This window comes from Diabrotica virgifera, chromosome 6, assembly GCF_917563875.1.
Source record: "Diabrotica virgifera virgifera chromosome 6, PGI_DIABVI_V3a".
Lineage (NCBI taxonomy): Eukaryota > Metazoa > Arthropoda > Insecta > Coleoptera > Chrysomelidae > Diabrotica > Diabrotica virgifera.
The window spans coordinates 107,451,483-107,472,442 of NC_065448.1; the positions used below are offsets into that span (position 1 = coordinate 107,451,483).

General features: G+C 32.7%; 1 protein-coding gene across 1 annotated transcript in view; it reads right to left on the minus strand.

Annotated features, from left to right (window-relative positions):
• The window catches only part of LOC126886149 (uncharacterized), a 58,858-nt gene that overhangs the window by 21,905 nt on the left and 15,993 nt on the right, over positions 1 to 20,960 (minus strand). Inside the window, exon 2 of the mRNA XM_050652998.1 lies at positions 7,215 to 7,399. Within this exon, the coding sequence (XP_050508955.1) occupies positions 7,215 to 7,399 (185 nt within the window). The remainder of the gene's footprint in view (positions 1 to 7,214; positions 7,400 to 20,960) is intronic.

Genomic DNA, 20,960 nt, shown 5'->3' on the forward strand with positions numbered 1-20,960 from the left:
AGGAGCGAAGATACGTAAATAAGACCCTTTTGACATATTGCTGTATTTGATTTTTCTGTGTCATTGTATTCTGTTCATTAAACCCTACCATTTGAGCTGCTGTACGTCACAATTGGACCAATAGGACTAGATATACATAACTAGGGCCCTTTTGACTTGTTGCTGCATTTGATTTTTCTGTGTCATTGTATTTTACTTGTCAAGTCCTATTATTTGAGATGCCGTACGTCACGATTGGTCTTATAGGACCGAAGATACGCGACTAAGGCCCTTTTGACATGAGGTTGTATTTGATTTTTCTCTCATTGTATTCTGTTTGTCAAATCCTATCATTTGAGGTGCTATACATCACGATTGGACCAACAGGACCGAAGATACATAACTAAGGCCCTTTTGACATATTGCTTGTTTGATTTTTCTGTGTCATTGTCTTCTATGATGTCTAAGGCATATCTCTGATATGCCCTATTTTTAAATTGGACTTCGTAAGTCCTAGGTTTTCACCCACAAGCTTTTATTTGACACCTCATTTGTCATTCTACCCGGTATAATGGCGGAGGAGTTATATTGGCGGTCGTACGGACCGACAGAAAGAGTACCCAGCTCAAATATCTCACCTTTAGTACCATCCTTGGATTATAAGCTTTCATTTGACACCTCATTTATTATTATAGCTGGTATAATGATAGAGGAGTTACATTCGCGGTCGGACGGACCCACCGACCGACCGCCTAGGTCAAATATCTCACCTTTAGTACCATCCTTGTATTACCAGCTTACATTTGACACCTTATTTGTCGTTCTACCTGGTATAATGACGGAGAAGTTATATTCGCGGTCGTACGGACCGACAGAAAAATTGTCTAGGCCAAATATCTCACTTTTAGTACCATCCTTGGGTTATAAGCTTTCATTTGACACCTTATTTATCATTCTACTTGGTATAAAGACGCAGAAGTTATAGTCGCGGTCGTACGGACCGGCGGAAAGACAGCTTAGGTCAAATCGCTCACCTGTAGTACCATCATTGGATTATCAGCTTTCATTTGACACCTCATTTGTCATTCTACTTGGTATAAAGACGCAGAAGTTATAGTCGCGGTCGTACGGACCGGCGGAAAGACAGCCTAGGTCAAATCGCTCACCTGTAGTACTATCATTGGATTATCAGCTTTCATTTGACACCTCATTTGTCATTCTACCTGGTATAACGACGGAGGGGTTATATGCGCGGTCGTACGGACCGACGGAAAGACAGCCTGGGTCAAATATCTCACCTTTAGTACCATCCTTGGAATATAAGCTTTCATTTGACACCTCATTTGTCATTCTACCTGGTATAATGACGGAGAAGTTATATTCGCGGTCGTACGGACCGACAGAAAGATTGCCTAGGCCAAATATCTCACCTTTAGTACCATCCTTGGATTATAAGCTTTCATTTGACACCTCATTTATCATTCTACCTGGTATAATGATTGAGGAGTTATACTCGCGGTCGGACGGACAGACGGACAGACCATGTAGGTCAAATATCTCACCTTTAGTACCATCCTTGGAATATCAGCCTTCATTTGACACCTCATTTCTCATTCTACATGGTATAATGACGGAGGAGTTATATTCCCGGTCGTACGGACCGTCGGAAAGACAGCCTAGGTCAAATATCTCACCTTTATTACCATCCTTGGAATATAAGCTTTCATTTGACACCTCATTTGTCATTCTACCTGGTATAATGATGGAGGAGTTATATTGGCGGTCGGAGGGACCGGCGCACAGATCGCCTAAGTTAAATATCTCACCTTTAGTACCATCCTTGTATTATAAGCTTTCTTTTGACACCTCATTTGTCATTCTACCTGGTATAATGACGGAGGAGTTATATTCGCGGTCGGAGGGACCGACGGAAAGACAGCCTAGGTCAAATATCTCACCTTTAGTACCATCCTAGGATTATCAGCTTTCATTTGACACCTCATTTGTCATTCTACCTGGTATAATGACGGATAAGTTATATTCGCGGTCGGAGGGACCGAGTCACAGACCGCCTAAGTCAAATATCTCACCTTTAGTACCATCCTTGTATTATAAGCTTTCTTTTGACACCTCATTTGTCATTCTACCTGGTATAATGACGGAGGAGTTATATTTGCGGTCGGAGGGACCGACGGAAAGACAGCCTAGGTCAAATATCTCACCGTTAGTACCATCCTTGGATTATATGCTTTCATTTGACACCTCATTTGTCATTCTACCTGGTATAATGATGGAGGAGTTATATTCGCGGTCGTAAAGACCGACGGACAGACCGCCAAGGTCAAATATCTCACCTTTAGTACCATCCTTGGATTATCAGCTTTCATTTGATACCTCATTTGTCATTCTAGCTGGTATATTGACGGAGGAGTTGTGGTTACAGACAGACGGACAGACGGACGTGGATAATACAAAGTTTTCACATTTTTTCAAAATTGGGTGAAAACAATAAAACATGATGCCAGACTGATTTCTTTATGAAAATAATATATACATTCTCAAATTGTCTATTTTTCGTTGTGAATAATATTGTATTCAACAGTGATGCCAAATTTCTGATGCCAAAATGATTGATAATGAAAGTGGGATATACGTTTTCATGTATATAACGGCAGCGACAAAACGGTAAAACACTGAACTAAATGTATATAATATTTTCACTGTACGATCATTTTGGACTCAAACATTTTATGGAATAAACTTATATAACTTAGTAAGAGGTAAACAAGGAAAGCTGATATATTAAAGTAACATCAAGGAATCAAATCTCTAACTACCGAGCTGATTAGACTTCTGGTAGCAAGTACAGGAATAAAGTTATTAAGGTAGTGTAAAGTGGCATCGATATACAGATGCCACTTTGCAAGACGATGCCAAATCGATGGTAAATGCATAATGTATCGATGCCAAATTGATAGTAGGATGTATATATATATATATATATATATATATATATATATATATATATATATATATATAAGCTAAAGCTAATAGTGTAGTTTAACATTCAGTTGAGTCCACGATTATTTACCCGTGCGTCATTAATACCTGACGAGATAAAACACATACTTTTGACCTAGCATCATTCTCTTCCACGCATGAAACTAAAGACAAACCAGCTACCGCCTGTTATTAAGTAAAAACACATGTTTTTTTATGAACGCACTAGACTAACTCTATTGCGCACAATAGAGAAAAAATTTTCCAGAGGATTTTGGTTCAGAAAAGATGTTAAAAGATATGACACATTATATTATTTTTGAAGTTCCTCCCACAAACATAAAACTGACAAAATGGTCCACTGAAAGCCGTGTAGACAGTGAATATTATTTCTCTCTTTCTGATTTTCAAAAACTTTAATTTTTTTAAAATATTCTAAACCTGCTTTTAAGTTTTCAGTTGACTTGCTTAAAGTTGACATTGGCCTTCTGTTTGAATTACTATCACTACAATATTTGATGTTAAGGCCATCAAAAATATTATTTATAATTTTCAAAAATTCGGCAGTAAGAGAAGCCGTTTTGGTGTGTAACTGCCCTACAGATATTGCTGAGGCAATTGAGTTGGGAAAAATTTGTGCTGCTAATTTTACAGGCATTTTTTGAAAATTATTAGGGTTTATATGAATGTTTGTTATTTTCACCATGCATCGTACTCTCACACTGGTTCTATCGATGTTGTATGTGTATTCAATATCTTGCCACGATATTTGTTTAGAATCGGCAAAAAACGTCAACCTTTTGTTAAGAAAATTATTTTTTAGCTTTTTTAATAAGTGGGGTGTATCGAACATAGTGAAAATCCTCTGATTTCCTATTTCTATTGCAGGCTAATCCTTACATGCGCCTAACAGCTTAAATAAAGCTCTATTATTAGATGCTTGATCACACAACACTTTTGGTATATACCCAATATTTTGTAATTTTGAAACAACTTTAACTACAATGTTTTTTAAGTTGGTGCTATGTATTGGACCACCTGTAGCAAGCCGCGTAGCCTTACGTAACAAGCCGCGTATCATGAAAACCAGACCTGTGTTGGCAAGTTTGTTTGTTCTTCCTAAAGCACCTAAATTTTGAAACCCTTCTATAATGTCATCTAATTTATTGTACTCCAATGGTTTTTTCAAAGAAATTTCATCAAACATTAACACACAAATTTTTTCCCACTCATCCATGGTCTCTGATTTTTTCTTCAACTTGTCAATTAAGGAAATGTTTAAACCAAGTTTGAATTGTTTTTACTGAAGGTAATATAAAGTTAAGAGATCTAATTAAAAATTTTTAACAACTAGGAGACCTATAATAAATGGCCAGAGCTAAATCCTTTTCATTGTGACTCCATTGTCAACGAGTTTTGTGTGAAAACTGCATATTAACAAATTATAGTCTGGGCTGATTATCGGAGAATAGGCCATTTTTGGGAAAAGTTATTTACCAGCAATTTTATTGCTGGAATCGAATTATAATATCCTATATATTAATAATATAGGTATGCAAAGTCCTCAGATAGTGTGCTACTTTTTCTATAAACAAAATGGCGCCAGAAAATCGTGTTTTCTTCAATTATAGCTCTAGAACTCCGAAGATTTTAACTTTACAACAAAAACACTCAAATAAAAATTCACCGTAATTAAATTCTGCATAGAGACGTGTTTTTTCCGATCTGCCCCGACGAAAATGAGGGTTTTTCGAGTTTTTTCCTTGGAAAATGCGGGTTTTCCCAACAAAATCTTTAATTTTCAAATAAAGTTTTAGATAAGTAATTATTTACTAATAATTAAATAATTTGGTGACTTAAAAGCCTTCTTGGTTTAGATTATAGTTCCAGAAGCTGGTGAAAATTAAACGAGTATTTTAGCAACAATTCAATTGTTAATTAATAATTTACGGTCGCAATAATAACCAAAATAATTATGATACACTGATCAAACTTTGAAATCTTATAAAGATGAGATGCCTATTTAATATTTTGTCGACAAAACATAAATTTTTTATTTTTTTGCATAATCTTTAAATGTTTAAAAAAATAGTTATAAACAAATTAACGTTTCTCAGAAAGTTTTTATTATATTATAATTTTAAAAAATAGCTAAAATGCGCATTTCAAATATCTTGAAAATGAATGCTTTAAAACTCTTTTGCAACCATTTGCAAAAAAGTTATGAAACAGCAAATTAAACATACGATTACTACGGTGTTAATAATTTTTTGTTAATTCTTTCAAAGCGTAGAAGTGAGTTTAAAGTACAAGCTAATTATTTATAAAACAATATCCATTATCAGCTTAATGGTTATATTTTAATTAAAGATTAAAAATATATTTTTTTGTAATTTACACGCGCGAAAGTAGAATAATACAGTACCGTAGCTACCCGCCCACATACACAACTCGCGCGAGTTTAAGCGTGTCAGTCGCTTCGAGTGAACATTTTATCTCCGGCTCTGTATCAAGCCTACTTTCGCGCTAAAAATTACAAAAAAAAGTATTTTTAATTTTGGATTAAAATTTAACCATTGCACTAATTTTTGACATTCTTTGTGAGTAATTAGATTGTACCATAGACTCACTTTTAAGCTTTGAAACAATTAAAACAAATTATAAACAATGGAGATATCGTATATTTATTTTGCTGTTTCCTAACTTTTTTGCAAATGGTTGGAAATTTTTTTTAAAGCATTCATTTTCAAGACCTATGAAATACGCATTTTAAGAATTTTTTAAAATTAGAATATAATAAACAATTTCTAAGAAATGTTAATTTGTTTATAACAATTTTTTTTAAACATTTAAAGATTATGCAAAAATATGAAAAATTTATATTTTGTCGACAAAATATTAAATAGGCATCACACCTTTATAATCTTTCTAAGTTTGATCAATGTCTCATGATTATTTTGGTTGTTATTGCGACTGTAAATTGTTAATTAACAATTGAATTGTTGCTAAAATATTCGTTTTATTTTAACCGGCTTCTGAATTTATAATCTATACCAAGAAAGCTTTTATTTCACCCAGCTATATAATTATTGATAAATAATTACTGGCCCAAAAAATTTATTTGAAAATTCGAGATTTTGTTGGGAAAACCCACATTTTTCGAGGAAAATTTTCGTCGGAGCAAATTGGGAAAAACATGCCTCTATGTAGAATTAAATTGGGGTGAATTTTTATTTGAGTATTTTTGGTGTAAAGTTAAAATCTTTGGAGTTATAGAGCAATAATTGAAAAAATACGATTTGTCGGCGCCATTTTGTTTTTAAAAAAAGTAGCACACTATCTGTGGACTTTGCATACCTATATTAATAATATATAGAATCTTATAATTCGATTAAAGCAATAAAATTGCTGGTAAATAACCTTTCTTTGTACTTTACTAATTAGACCAACGTATTATAACTATTTTTTTTTAAATTTAAAGATTATGCAAAAAATAGAAAAATTTATATTTTGTCGATAAAATATTGAACAAGCATCTCATCTTTATAATCTTTATAAATTTGATCAATGTATCATGATTATTTTGTTTATTATTGCGATCGTAATTTGTTAATTAACAATTGAATTGTTGCTAAAATATTCGTTAAATTTTCACTGGCTTCTGGAATTACAATCTATACCAAGAAATCTTTGATGTCACTATGTTATTTAATTATTGATTAATAATTACTTACCTAAAACTTTATTTGAAAATTATGGTTTTTGTTAGGAAAACCCGCATTTTCCGAGGAACATTTTCTTCGGAGCAAATCGTGAAAAACATATCTCTATACAGAATTTAATTGCGGTGAATTTTTATTTGGGTGTTTTTGTTGTAAAGTTAAAATCTTTGGAGTTATAGAGCAATAATTGAAAAAAATACGATTTGTCGGCGCCATTTTGTTTATAAAAAAAGTAGCACACTATCTGCGGACTTAGCATGCCTATATTATTAATATATAGGATCTTATAATTCGATTCCAGCAATAAAATTGCTGGTAAATAACTTTTCCATGAATTTTGCTAATTAGCCCAGAGTAAAAAGTGTGCACGTATATGCTTTTATTTTCTAACAGTACCTGTATCATGAATTTGGTTGCCGATTTTCTGTTTTTTGTTGTTCTTCTACAACGCTGACTGTTCTTCTGACGGCACTTTTTCTTTAAAGCATTTACTTGATACCCCAATTTTTTTACCTTCTCCGTCAATTCAGTTTCAAGTTTTGTGGGCAAATTAATATCAAGACTGGAAATATCACTGAGACTACTACTTGATCTCTTAGACGATGGAGTTGACCTAACCATACAATCGCCACTTGTAGATCTTTTACGTTTCGTACCGCAATAAACGTATGTAGAACATAATACTGGTGGGGTATCACCTAAAATAGGTAATCATTGAAATGTATGTGTAATTTTAATTAAAGCAAAACAAGGATCTCCGTTATTTCTGGAGTGATACTAACAACGCATTCATATTTAAAAAAAATTTCTTTTGATTTAATTGTATAAAAAATATATAAATCACTCAATATCAACTGATTTTATATAAAATATATTTTAATAGTATTATTCTCATTGACAAAGCGCATTAGGCCAACATAAAAATATTTCCAAAGTTGAGTACTCACCTAAATCAGTTGCTAACTGTGCAAATTTTAGAGGAAGAGCATTTTTCCTTAATAACTTTCTTTGGCCACTTTGGTAAATATGTTGACTGCATAATGATGCTGGCAAATTACGCTCTGTTTCAGGTCACCGATATCCATCAATATAATATCAATATTTCCGCAGTTTTTTTTTGCCAAATTTTTGTGCGCTCTACGTCTTTCAGGGAAAATTTAAAGAAAGATATATTATTATTTGTTCCATCGTTTCTTTCAAAACATCCCGCGTAAACACACTTATGCGTTACAGAGGCCATTTTATCTAAAATGTGAGTCCTTTTTTTTAAATTTTGCTATAACTTGTCACAACACTTGTCACAGTTAATACACCTATAGGGTAAGTTCGGCCCTGACACAACTCCTACCTCCTCGCAAGTCAGAGAGAGAATGAGAAATCTCGATACGGTTTTCGAGTAGCGCCATCTAGTTGTTGATACGTCTTTCGGTTACCAAGAGGTGAGCTATCTAGTGGAATATTTATAATCAATAATGAAAGCTAATGGGGAAAAAAATTCTTCGCAAGTGGTTAGTGTACAGTCCTAAATGTAGCTGTGTTTATTGTTACGTTTATAAACTGATTTCCACGAAAATGATTGTTTTTCTAACTTTAGATGGGTATAATCACTGGAAAAATATCAATAGGACAGTTATTCAACATAATAAGTGAACTCCTGAACATATTTTATCAATTGGTACCAGCGCCGGATAAAGGGGCGGGCGAGCCGGGCGGTTGCCCGGTGCGCCAAATTGTGAAGGGCGCCAAATTTTGAGTTACGCCGATATAAAAATAAAATATTTTATACGTTAACTTTGAACATTTTTCCTAATATGATTGAATAAGTCTAATATTATTTAATTTAAAAGAAAACTATTTCTATCTATAGTCAGAATTCAAAACTCAAAACAAAGATTAATAGATTAATCAAAGCCCACTATTAAAAATAATGCCACCTAAGAATTGTTATGTCTTCTATCTTGTATCACTCATACAAAGTTCACGCAGACTGCAGACAAATTGTTTTTCGATCTAAAAAGTTTGTTCATTTTTTTAAAGGTCACTTGTCACGTATCGTATAACATATATGTCAACAATCTGCTTAAAAATAGAGGAAGATCAAATTTTAAATTATCAACAAACTTAAAAATAGTCAGCGATACTATACTGGCATTACCTCATTTATTAAATAATATTTAGTCTTTCTGTTTTGCATTAACAAGGGCGCGCGCGTACTTTGAAATAAAAAAAATGTTTGTAAGATATTGATTGTGGAATTAATGTACTTTTATTCTTTTTATGTTATATAGATTTAGGTAAGTTGCTATCTACGTAATAAAAAAAATAAATAAATAATTAATTGTATAGTAGGAAATCGAAATCATAATATTCAATCGCACATTATCATGAGGTAAACCACGAAAATTTTGAACATTTTGAAGTGATTTTTTAAAATTATTATTCTTATCGGTCTTAGTAAATACATTATTACCTATTCTTTCATTGTAAAGTGATTTATTTATTGTTTTAAATTTTTTTTACCAAACTATGACTATTGGTGATTAGGAATGATAAGTTCTTCTTCACATGAATGTACAGAAACTTATTTCGAGTAATTTGTAAGCATTAAGATGTTTTATTTTTGCACAAAAACGGCGCGTCGTATGAAAAAAGGGTAGATGTTTTGTCACAAATTGAACGAGGAATTCTAAAATGATTTTTTTAAATATCTCAGTGGCGTACTATATTTTTTTAATTTATGCCCTTAATTATTATTATTATTATTTTTATTATTTTTTTTTAATTAATAACCCTTATGCGCTGCAATGATGGATATAAAATGTTTGATTTTATTTAAAAAAATACGCAAAGAAACATTTCAACACCTCGTTTTTCGGCAATGCGTTTATAGAACAAACTATCATTATTTTTTCCTGTAGAATTACTCATTAAAGTTTGTCGCACTTATTTAGAAACACCCTGCATCCTTTCTAAGGATTTCCACAGTTTTCAGTGTATTCCTTCACTCAACCATTTTCTCCAGTTCTTTCTGTTTTCCAGTCCCCTTCCCGCAGATTTCTTCTTTCCATTGCTTCGTCCACTTCATCTCTGAAAGATCTTCGGGGTCTGCCTCTCTTTCGTCTTCCTATCGGGCTCCGCTCTGTTATTCTGTTTATCCAACGTTTTTTGTTTGCTCTTCTCAGTGTCAATACCAGGTTAATTGCTTCTATTATATGTAGTCTATTAAATCTTAGTTCATCCCCATTATTTTCTGAATCTCTTTGTTATTTATTCTATCTCTTTTTGTTACTCTGCAGCTTCGCCTTAGGAATTTCATCTCTGTTACTCTTATTTTGTTTTTGGTTTTCTTATTTATTATACAATTTTCACACCCATAAGTCAGGATACTTGTCGTAGAAGTTCAATTTTCGAAGAGACACTTCAATGTCTTTCTTCCATTTGTTCCCATATCTTTGGTTCTAGGTATCGAGTCCTACGAGTCGAGGCCTACTCATTATATACATAATAAAACAATTATTCAATGATTTCTAATTGAATTTAGTTGATTGTAGATGCCAAGGATATGACAACCGCTCTAACGTGAAGGGAAAATAAGGAATATCCTCGTGCTTTTTTTATACCATGTGGATGCCACTCCCTCAATTTAGTCATTGGAGATGCAGATTGCGCATGCAGTGGGCACAATCAACATCATTTTTGGCATTGTACAACGTTTAACACGTTTTTTTCTGTTTGTTAAAAATATACATTTATTTTTATCTTTATCTTTTGTTTCGCTCCTTCATCGCTTGAACTTTAAACGCGCTCGTTATGCCATGCCATATGTTGCATCAGTTATAATAATTATAAAATATACATGTAAAAATATATTTATTCAAGAAATAGTACAAAATAGTTATTGTTTATAAATAATAACTATTGTACCATTTTTTGAATAAATATATTTGAAATTTGAATTTTTTGCCTTTTTTACTATTTTTATATTTGAATTAAATTTGTATATCAGTATGAAAGGGCGCCAAATTCTGTTTTGCCCGGGGCGCTCAAAAGCCTAGAACCGGCCCTGATTGGTACGTTAGTCAAGAGAAGTAATACAGCAGGAAAAATTTTAACATTAATGGAAAAAAGTTATTTAGAAGAAAGGAACATTGGAGAAACGTTCTTCAACGAATAATAGCAGCCATCAAATTTTTGTCCAAGAATGGTTTATCCTTTTATGGTTCAACGACCAATTTATTTACAAAAGGAAATGACATAATATGTATTAACAGTGTATCGCATTTAAGATAAAGACAGCCCTATATTTTGGATGTCAAAATAAATACAGATTTGAAGCTTTGCACAGTCATACACTTTGAATGTTCACATTTTTTAAGATAGCTAAAATTTAAATTTTAAACGCAGCCTACTGCGACTCCACAAACAGAGCAGTAAATTTTCGATATTTGGCTTCGAGTTAGAGATATCGGAAAAATCTATTTGAAAAAGATATTTCAAATGTTATTCTAACCCCACATACCAAATTTGATAACAAAATTCACACTTTTAGTTTTTTTATTATTTGTAGTCAGGATCCTAAAACTTAAAATTTTCTGGCCCAAGATGCATCTCGCGACAGACAAATATTAGGTTCCTGACTACAAATATCGAAAAAGCTAAAAGTGCGAATTTTGTCATGCAATTTGGTATGTGGGGTTAGAATAAGATTTGGAACTACTTTTTCAAATAACTTTTTCTGATATCTCTAACGAGAAGCAAAATATAGAAAATTTACCCTGTTTATGGATTCGCAGTAGTAGGCCGCAATTAAAATTTAAATTTAAGTTGAATATCTTGAAAAATGTGAACCTTCAATATGTATGACTGTGCAAAACCTCAAATCTGTATTTATTTTGATAGCCGAAGCCGAAATATAGAGCTGCCTTTATCTTAAATGCGACACACTGTATTTAAACAATGTTTAATTGTTTAAATATAAATTTTATTTATTGTTAATAAAAATTTAAATTTCTGGTGCAACTATATTTCTATTAAATAATTAATTAATTTAAAAAAGTTATTATTATTATTATTATTAAATCATATTTTGGGGTCCGAAAATTGTGTAGTGCCTCGGGCCTGATTTGAAGTAAACTAGGCTCTGCATGCTGTACGTTATCGAATGCCTTTTCGAAGTTCACGAAATATGCAAAATACATCTTTTCTCTAGTTATGGTATTTTTGTAATAGGATATTTAGCGCAAAAAGTGCCTCCCTGGTTGCCATAGCATTTCTAAAACCAAATCGAGATAATATTCGTATTTCCGTCTAATTCTGTTGTGAAGAATTCTTACAAATATCTTGAGAGCGTGGCTCATTAGGCTAATTAATCGATATTCTGAGGATTTTCTCTCATTGTGTGTTTTAGGTTTTGCTTCAAAGGTGGATCTGAGCCAATTTGTGCGAATCACTCCGGTGTTATACAGGGTGTCCAGAAACTCTACCGACAAACGAAGACAGGAGATTCCTCAGATAATTTTAAGACAATTTAACCCAATTCACCTAGTCCGAAGATGCTTCTTAAGGGAGCTAGAGCTCTTTAAAGATGGCGTCATGAAATTATTTTTTCTTAAATACCTCCAGAACGCTTCTATTTAGAAAAACGAAAATTGGTATACATATTTACTTTTCAGAGTTGAATCGATTCCATCCATTGCAAATTTCTAGTACCGGTCATGGGCGTCCATTTTGGGTAGAGCAACGGGTGTTTTATCACATAACTTTTTTGTCCTTAACTTTTATGCATTTTTGACAGCGGATTATTAAATTGTGAGGTATTCTAGTACTAAAAGGTACTCTTGCTTTAAGTCGGTAGGACACCCCGTTTTCTAGAAAAATCGATTTGAAAGTTTTTCGTTTTTGGAATTTGAAAAAAAATTGAAAGAACTTTTCAACAAAAAACGAAGTATTTTACCAACATAAAGTAAGAGTAACTTTTAGTACTCGAATACCTCATAATTTAATAATCTAGTGTCAAAAATGCTCAAAAATTCAAGACAAAAAAGTTATGCTATAAAATAACTGTTGACCTACCCAAAACGGACGCCTATGACCAGTACTAGAAATTCTCAACTAATAAAATCGATTTATCTTTGGAATATAAATAATTGTACCAGTTTTCGTCTTTCTAAACAGTTTTTTTTGAAATTTTTTTTTTTTAATTCAAAAAGCGAAAAATTTTAAAATCGATTTTTCTAGAAAACGGTGTGTCCTACCGATTTAAAACAAGAGTGCCTTTTAGCACTAGAATACTTCACAATTTAATAATCCAGTATCAGAAATGCATAAAAGTTAAAGATAAAAAAGTTATGCGATAAAATAACCGTTGCCCTACCCAAAACGGACGCCTATGATCGGTACTAGAAATTTGCAATGTATGGATTAGATTTGTATCTTGAAAATAAATACACGTACCAATTTTTGTTTTTCTAAATAGAAGCGTTCTGGAGGTATTTAAGAAAAACTAATTACAAGACGCCATTTTCAACGAGCTCTAGCTCCCTTAAGAAGCATTTTCGGACCAAGTGAATTGGGTTAAATTATCTTAAAATTATCTGAAGAATCTCCTGTCTTCGTTTGTCGGTAGAGTTTCTGGACACCCTGTATATTGAACTAAAAACTATGACTTTTATGTTATCATCATCTACTAGCTTCATCCACGCAGTTGGTGTATCATTTGGACCACAAGATTTTATAATTTTAGCATTTTTTATAGAGTGTTCTACCTCTGGTTTCATAATTTCTGGGCCGTCAGTACAATTTTGTTAGAATTCGGTAATTACTTCTGTCATCTTCAAACAACTCTGATATAATACAGCTGCTATTCTTTTCCCATTTCGTTCTCATTTGCAATAATATTGTTGTTATTGTCAACAAAAATACAGTCTCATGTCAACTTTTTCAAGTCAACGTACCAACTTTTATATATTTAGCCGAAACAAGGGTATTGGAGCGCAACGGAAAGGATGTGGGAAGATCAAAACTTAAAATGGCTCAAGCATACTGGTGAAAAGAGAAAGCTAAGTATAATTCTGCAGCACACAGAACGGAGACTTATAGAAGTTGCTAATATAATATTTTTATTTACATCAAAAACCAATGATTATGATGATCGTGTGAACATGGAAATGTACTGTGACGCAGTAAGGCACAAGGCATTGCTTAATAAATTGTATAATATTCTCAACGACCTCCCATCTAGTTCCTGTTGTACATTCGTTAAATGTAAAACAGTAGTTTTATCATCATGCTGGATGACAAAGTAAGTAGGTGGGGAATTCAAAACAACGGTCCCCACAGGGAAGTATTTTATCATCCATGCTCTTCAATATACACACCACCAACTAGCGTCCCATTGCTACATATTTTTATCAAAATAAATTAATTTTAGCCAAGTATGTCTTCAGTAACTTTGCATATATTATGCCATTTTGCATTCTTTGTGTAATATTTTTATGTAATGATCTTCGACGATTTGTGTATATCTTCGGGCTCTGCTGCAGGATCTATCGCCTTCTAGTGAAACACCAAATTCAAGGCAGATAATTTATTTCTGTAAACTGACACTCGTTTCCCGGGAGACGCCACTTTACTGATACGCTTCGTATGAAGTTTAAACTAAGAATTAGTCCTTTCGGTGAGGGATCATAGTTTTATAGAATCTAATTTTGGCTCATCGGAGACACGAGGCCCATTGTTTCTTGCATTGAACAAAGGTAATTAGTTTTACTTTAGTCAGCGATTTTGTATCATTTCTAATATATTGTTTACGATTTGCAATTAGTTGACGAAATTAGTAACCCGCACATGTGTAAATATAATAACAAATTGGTTCATGTGATATACTGGGTGATAAATAATATGTATGGTATGTTAAACAGTAAATGGTTAAGTTCAATTAGTTACCACTATAAACAGCCCGGATTAACCGATAATAGTATAAAAGGCCCGGTTTCAGGTAAAATTTATTTTAGGCTTTATTATGGGAGTACCGTCTAGTCAGTGTTACTTGCAAAAGACCAACTCTGTCTACCTCGGTGGCTTATCGCTCCGGGTGGGTCTTAACAATGGGCTAGGTCAGATAAATTTAATAATATTTACGACCGCACTAATTGAACTCAAACCATTTACTGTTGAACAAACCATACTGTTTAATATCGGATATGAATGATGCATATTTGAGATTAAACAATTTGTAAGATCCCGTTATGGTGTTTAGGATTTTTCTACATTAATTTTACTTCCTTAAAACTGCGACAAATTGCGTAAATTTCCTATTAATAAAAAAATGTATAACACAAATAATCGTATTAGTATTAATGACATATAAAACTTACCATTAATCATTGATCCATCGAGGACTAAAAAATCAAGAATGAATCTCGGCTGTCGCTATGTATACGAGTATGGAACGGCAGAGTTGCAGGTTTTCAAACCGCAACTTTTTATTTAATATTTCAATTCAAAAGCTGAATGGAATATACACACAATGGAACCACCGCCCACACGGATTATATTATTGTGCGAACTAAGTTACATGGACTGTCTACACCCACGTCAGGTGTCTTTTTTACGGTATTATACCCTGTTTGTATATAAAACAGGGCTGGTATAAGGAAGTCGATAGTTTAAAATACAAATTTTGGCACATCTCTTTCTGGACAGTATTCTATTTTTCAGCGAAAAAAACGTACTTAATCCGGATTGGTCGCGCTCTTGTTGTCTAAATGATTGTTTTACCAGTCATATGATAAAATGTGATTTGGTAAATATCAATGTAGGTACCTGAAACTGAAATTCAAAACAAAAGGGAAAGAAAAGAAAGAAACCAAAGAGTTAGTTGTGGGGTTGGGTAAAGATTATGTAAGTGAAATATTCAGTTGAGAGTTAATTAAAACTTAAGTGAGAATTTGTTTTATTGATTGAAACAGAGAAAAATTTTTAATAAACTGTTGAACTAAATAAAAGAAAAAAGAAATGGAGGCACCTACGTTTAATTATGTCATTAATAAATAAGTAAAATCTAGATTAACCTTTTTCGTCCGGCATAATTCTACACCGTTAACAGACGGGATAAGTACAATTGTTACAACTGGTAAAAAATTGTTGAATATTGCAATAAATAAATAATAATATTCAGAAATTTGTTCTTATTCTTATTATATCTGATTTACAAACAAAGATTAGAAGCCGCTATGGCGTGATCGCTTTTATCTGTCGTAAATTATAGAAATTACTACAACAATAAACTTAAAAATAGTGGCCGTAAACAAATTCTAGGAAGAGCAGCATTGTATTGTATGTCAATTGTGTAGTTTGTCAATACGTGTATACCTAAAAATTATCATGAATAATAGTGATTATAGGTACATCTAGTTAGGGTTACCATAATTTATTTAAGCCAAATCCGGACAGGGGTAGTCCAAGGGGTTGTAGAAAATGTAAAATGTGAATTTTACTGTGTTGCTACCTCTACATTGTACATATATGCGAAATGCATATATGGCACAATTAAAAATACAGCTGTTTCGCTACAATGTGCAACTAACATCGAAAATCTCTGCCAGTTTAAAATACATATACTTACACTTATGTTATATACTTACACTAGGGTTACCAAATAATAAACTTGAAAAGACGGGACACATCCAAGGAGCAGTAGCGCACCTAGAATTTTTCTTCTGGGGGGGTGAATTTTTTTTTGTATTGTTTGTGAAAGATAATTTACATTTTCCTACTATTTTTTATATATTTTTTCATATGCTCGGGGGGAGGGGGGGGGGTTAACCCCCTTGGGTGCACTACTGCCAAGGAGAGGCCTCCATCGAGATGTAATTATTGAAACATGGTGTTTTAGCTTATTTGGGAAATATAATTCCTTTGCAATTTACTTACGTAAATTACATGATCGTAAATTACATCAAGGCTGCGAAACAGACAGAACACTAAAAAACTCCGCCAGAATGACATGAATCATCAACCCGTCAGAACAAAACAGAAATGAATACAAAATAGCGAGAAATAAGGCTAATGTAACAAATAAAAAGAAGAAAATGACTGGTTTCGCTGGAGGATATTGAAAAGGACAGGAAAGACCATAAAATAAAACAATTTTATAAAAAAGTCAGAGCAACCAAATATACGCCTAGCATTAAAACAAGAGGACTAAAAAAACCAAAAATCAGAAATCGCATTTGAAGACAAACAGAACCAGTAGAATATGGGAAGAATATTACGAAAAAATGCTATTCATTGCAAAAGAAGACTGTGATGAAGAAGTAAGGCCGTACAATTACAATAACACAGAACCATAAATATTTGAAACTGTATCCACCTTTAGTTACTTAGGAGTAACAATAGGGAAAACCGGAAAAGAGAGAACCGAAGAAAGAATTCTGAAAGCCAAAAAAAACATAAATATGAATTGAATAGAAATCTGCTGAGAAACAAAACTCTAAGTAAGAGAACAAAGATGAATCTGTATAAGAAAATAAGATCTTAATAAGACCTGTTGTTACATATGGGATGGAAACAATGACGATTAACAAGAAAGAGGAAGGAAGACCTTCTGAAATTTGAAAGAAAAATACTGAGAACAATACTGGGCCACAATGTAACAAGATAGGGAGAAATAAGAATGAAATCAAATGCCGAAGAAGAATTAAAGAAAATTGAAGAAGAATTAAAGAGAGAAAATATAGTCAGATGCATAAAATCAACCCAACGTAAGTACGGGACATTTAGGCGTCCCGAGAGACTTTTTAGGTATACCGGGACAAATCGTTAAAAAACGGGACAATCCCGTTTTTACGGGACGTTTGGTCACCCTAACTTACACTTATGTTTTAATATGACAAGCAATGCGACCAGCTTCTAGGTCCTGCGCAGAATGAAATTTCCCACCTTTGGGCCAAATGCTTTCCATTTTTCTTAGTAAAGAAAAAAATCCGGACATTTATCATATCCGGACGCCAATCCGGACATGTATTTCAAATCCGGACTGTCAGGACGAAATCCGGACAGTAGTACACCGAAATGGCTACAAAAGGGGTGTACATAAAATTAACAAAGAAAACTTGTGTGAGGTGTGGATTATAAAGTATCTGCTACTAATACGTGCAGCAATGTCTAGTAATTCTTTCAAGACCATGCTAAGATTTATATGATTTGACAACGAAAATACCCGCGAAGCATGCAAAAAAACCGATAAAGCTGCACTCATACGAGATATCTAGACAATGCTGAATAAAAATTTGAAGCAAGGTTTCACACCATCCAAATGCATAACCACCGACCAACAATTGTTTCCATTTAGAGGCTGTACAAATTTTACACAATATCTTCCACACTCGCTAAATATGGGATCAAAGTATTTTTGGCTTGTGATGCATCAAACGCTTATCTCTAACAAGATCATCTTTCTATTGGAAAAACAGCATATGGTTCCCGACAAGTTAACGTTGGCGAACAAAGAGTTTTTGATCTGATCACGTCTTATAAAGGTTACGGGCAGAATGTTACCACAAATAACTTTTTAACCAATATTGAATTCGCTAGATTCTCGAATTCATGGCACATGACGTTAGTACGGCTAGTAGGCACAGTTAGGAAAAATAAGAGATTTCTACTCACCAATATGCAAACAAACAAGGAAAGAGGTGGTTTTTCCACAAATTTTGAATACAATCATGAAGCTACTGTATGCTCCTATATGTGCCGAAGAAAAAGAAAGCAGTAGAAGACAGTAAAGTAGCGAAGCCGGAAATAATTCAGTACACAATACAATAAAACCAAAGCAAGATTGACAGCATGGATAAAATGCTGGGTGAGTATTTGATTGTATACTAACCCAGCATTTTATGTCGAATATTGCGTTAGCCCTTGGCCTTTTTTTATAATATGATTGACGTCACTAGCTGAGCATGGTACATTATACATCTAGAGTCTAGAGGATAATCCATTACAAAAAACAAAGGACTAACGCAGGAAATTTTTGAAGGATCATTCTAAAGGTATTTGGTTGCCCTCATTTCAATCTCAAAGTAAAAACCAGATGATCATGAGGAGTCATTTTTTTCGTAGTGCTGTAGAAATGATCCTTGGTCGAAACAGAGTATGTATTTGTTGTAGACACTCCTCCTCAAGTATCTCACAGCATTCGTGGATCTACTCCAGTAACTGGAAGTTGTCATATTTGTCGAAACGAAACAGGGCCTCGATTTTTGACACTTCGCTTCGTTATCGAACGTATGCGCTACGTATACTAAACAGATACGAAGCGAATACGTTCGATAACGAAGCGAAGGGTCAAAAGTCGAGGCCCTGTGTGTGACGAACATTATTTTTCTAAAACGATGTGTATAGGTTGCAAAATTCACACTGACACTCATTTTTAAACGCTTTTATTTAGTTCAATAGTTTGCGTCAAATCTTTGACTGCCTTTTCTTCAATGCAAATGAATGAAAATTTGCAGACATATGCATTCGCAGGAACAATACAAGAATAGTTAATAAAAAATTTTTTTTCGTGTTTATTAATTATCAAAATAAAAAAAAAACGATTTTAATGGAAAACGCTTAAATTCTCTTGTTTTTTACAATGTACAAACTTGAAACTTTTACGGATTGTATAGCTAATGATATGAACATATGAACAATATATAATTTCACTTTTTACGTTAATTGTTTACGTTATGCTTCATAAATAAACAATAAAGTTTAAAAATTTTTGCCGATTCCGACCACTTTTCATGTTAGTACATCATATTATGTTTTATACACATTTTAATAAACATGACGATATATTTTAATGCTTAAAAAGTGTAAGACTAAAAAGTAAAAAATAAAAAAAAATTAAAAAAAAAATTTTTAAGAAACGCTTTTTTTTAGTTACGAGTGACTAAAATTAAAAATATTATAAAAAAATCAACTAAAAAGGAAAAAATAAAAAAAAAATTGAAAAAATTGAAAAAATTGAAAAAATTTAAAAAATCTAACACATTCGTTAAAGGAAACTTGGGGCGAAAACCGTTTATTCGATGAACACGCGCCACGCTTTTCTTTGACGGATGTGTTAGTTTTTTTCAATTTTTTTTTATTTTTTGCTTTTTAGTTGATTTTTTTATAATGTTTTTTAATTTTAGTCACTCGTAACTAAAGAAAAGCGTTTCTTAAAAAAAAATTTCATATTTTTTTATTGTATTTTGATTCAAATAACCTATCATTTGGATACAAAATGTATTGTTTTTTTTAATTATTTATTAAAAAAATATGCAAGGTACAAATGTACCCATGCCGTCGTTAATGGGGGGTAGGAATTATTTAACCCTTAAACGCCCAAACTTTTTTAGGTTCCATGTACGCCCAAGGGTGGGTAAAAAATGTCCACCTCGAAAATAGTTAATATATTTATTGAGAGTTGTTGGAAATGGATTAAACTTAAGACTCTTATGCATAATAAACACAGCATCTTCTAAAATATTAATATAAACAATTTACAAACCTTACAACAAAATTACAATGTACATCAAAATTAACATACCAGTAAAAGCCAGTAATTCAGATTTGTCGATTTTCTCCACATCCTTCCATTCAACCTCCTCAATGGCGGATAATTATGTAGATTATGTAATTATACGTCGATAATTATATGGATTATCTTCCTACCAACGAGAAATTATATAGAAACCTTTAATAACAAGTTTTACCAAGGGTATACTTTTTATGCCCACCCATATTTAACTCAAGATGCTACTTTTATTTTCAAAAATATCGGTAGATCCAAATTAACATTCGATAAAGGGCTGTCTTTTTAACAATAAATAATTTTTTAAACATTTTTAAACACGTAATAAATATGTTACAAGAGAATACGCAGTAGGTGGACATTTTTTACCCACTCCTGGGCGTTTAAGGGTTAAGCCTTCTTCTGGGAACCGAATGAAGATTTTTTTGTTATATTTGGCTCACATAATCTACTGGATAAATTTAGAGATGTCACAAAAGTTCAAGTCTCTACCTGTTTGAAAAAAAAAGTTATCACAATTTGAAAACTTAAAAGTTACAATTGTACCTATGCCGCCCGACGAAGTTTAATACAAAAAGCACACGAACATACAGACGAGACAACAAATAGTTTGCGATGAGGAGTTAGCTCAGGAGCACTACAGTCCTTTAACTTTGTTAATTTCAGTTCTTGATTTTTAATCTTGCTTTTATATA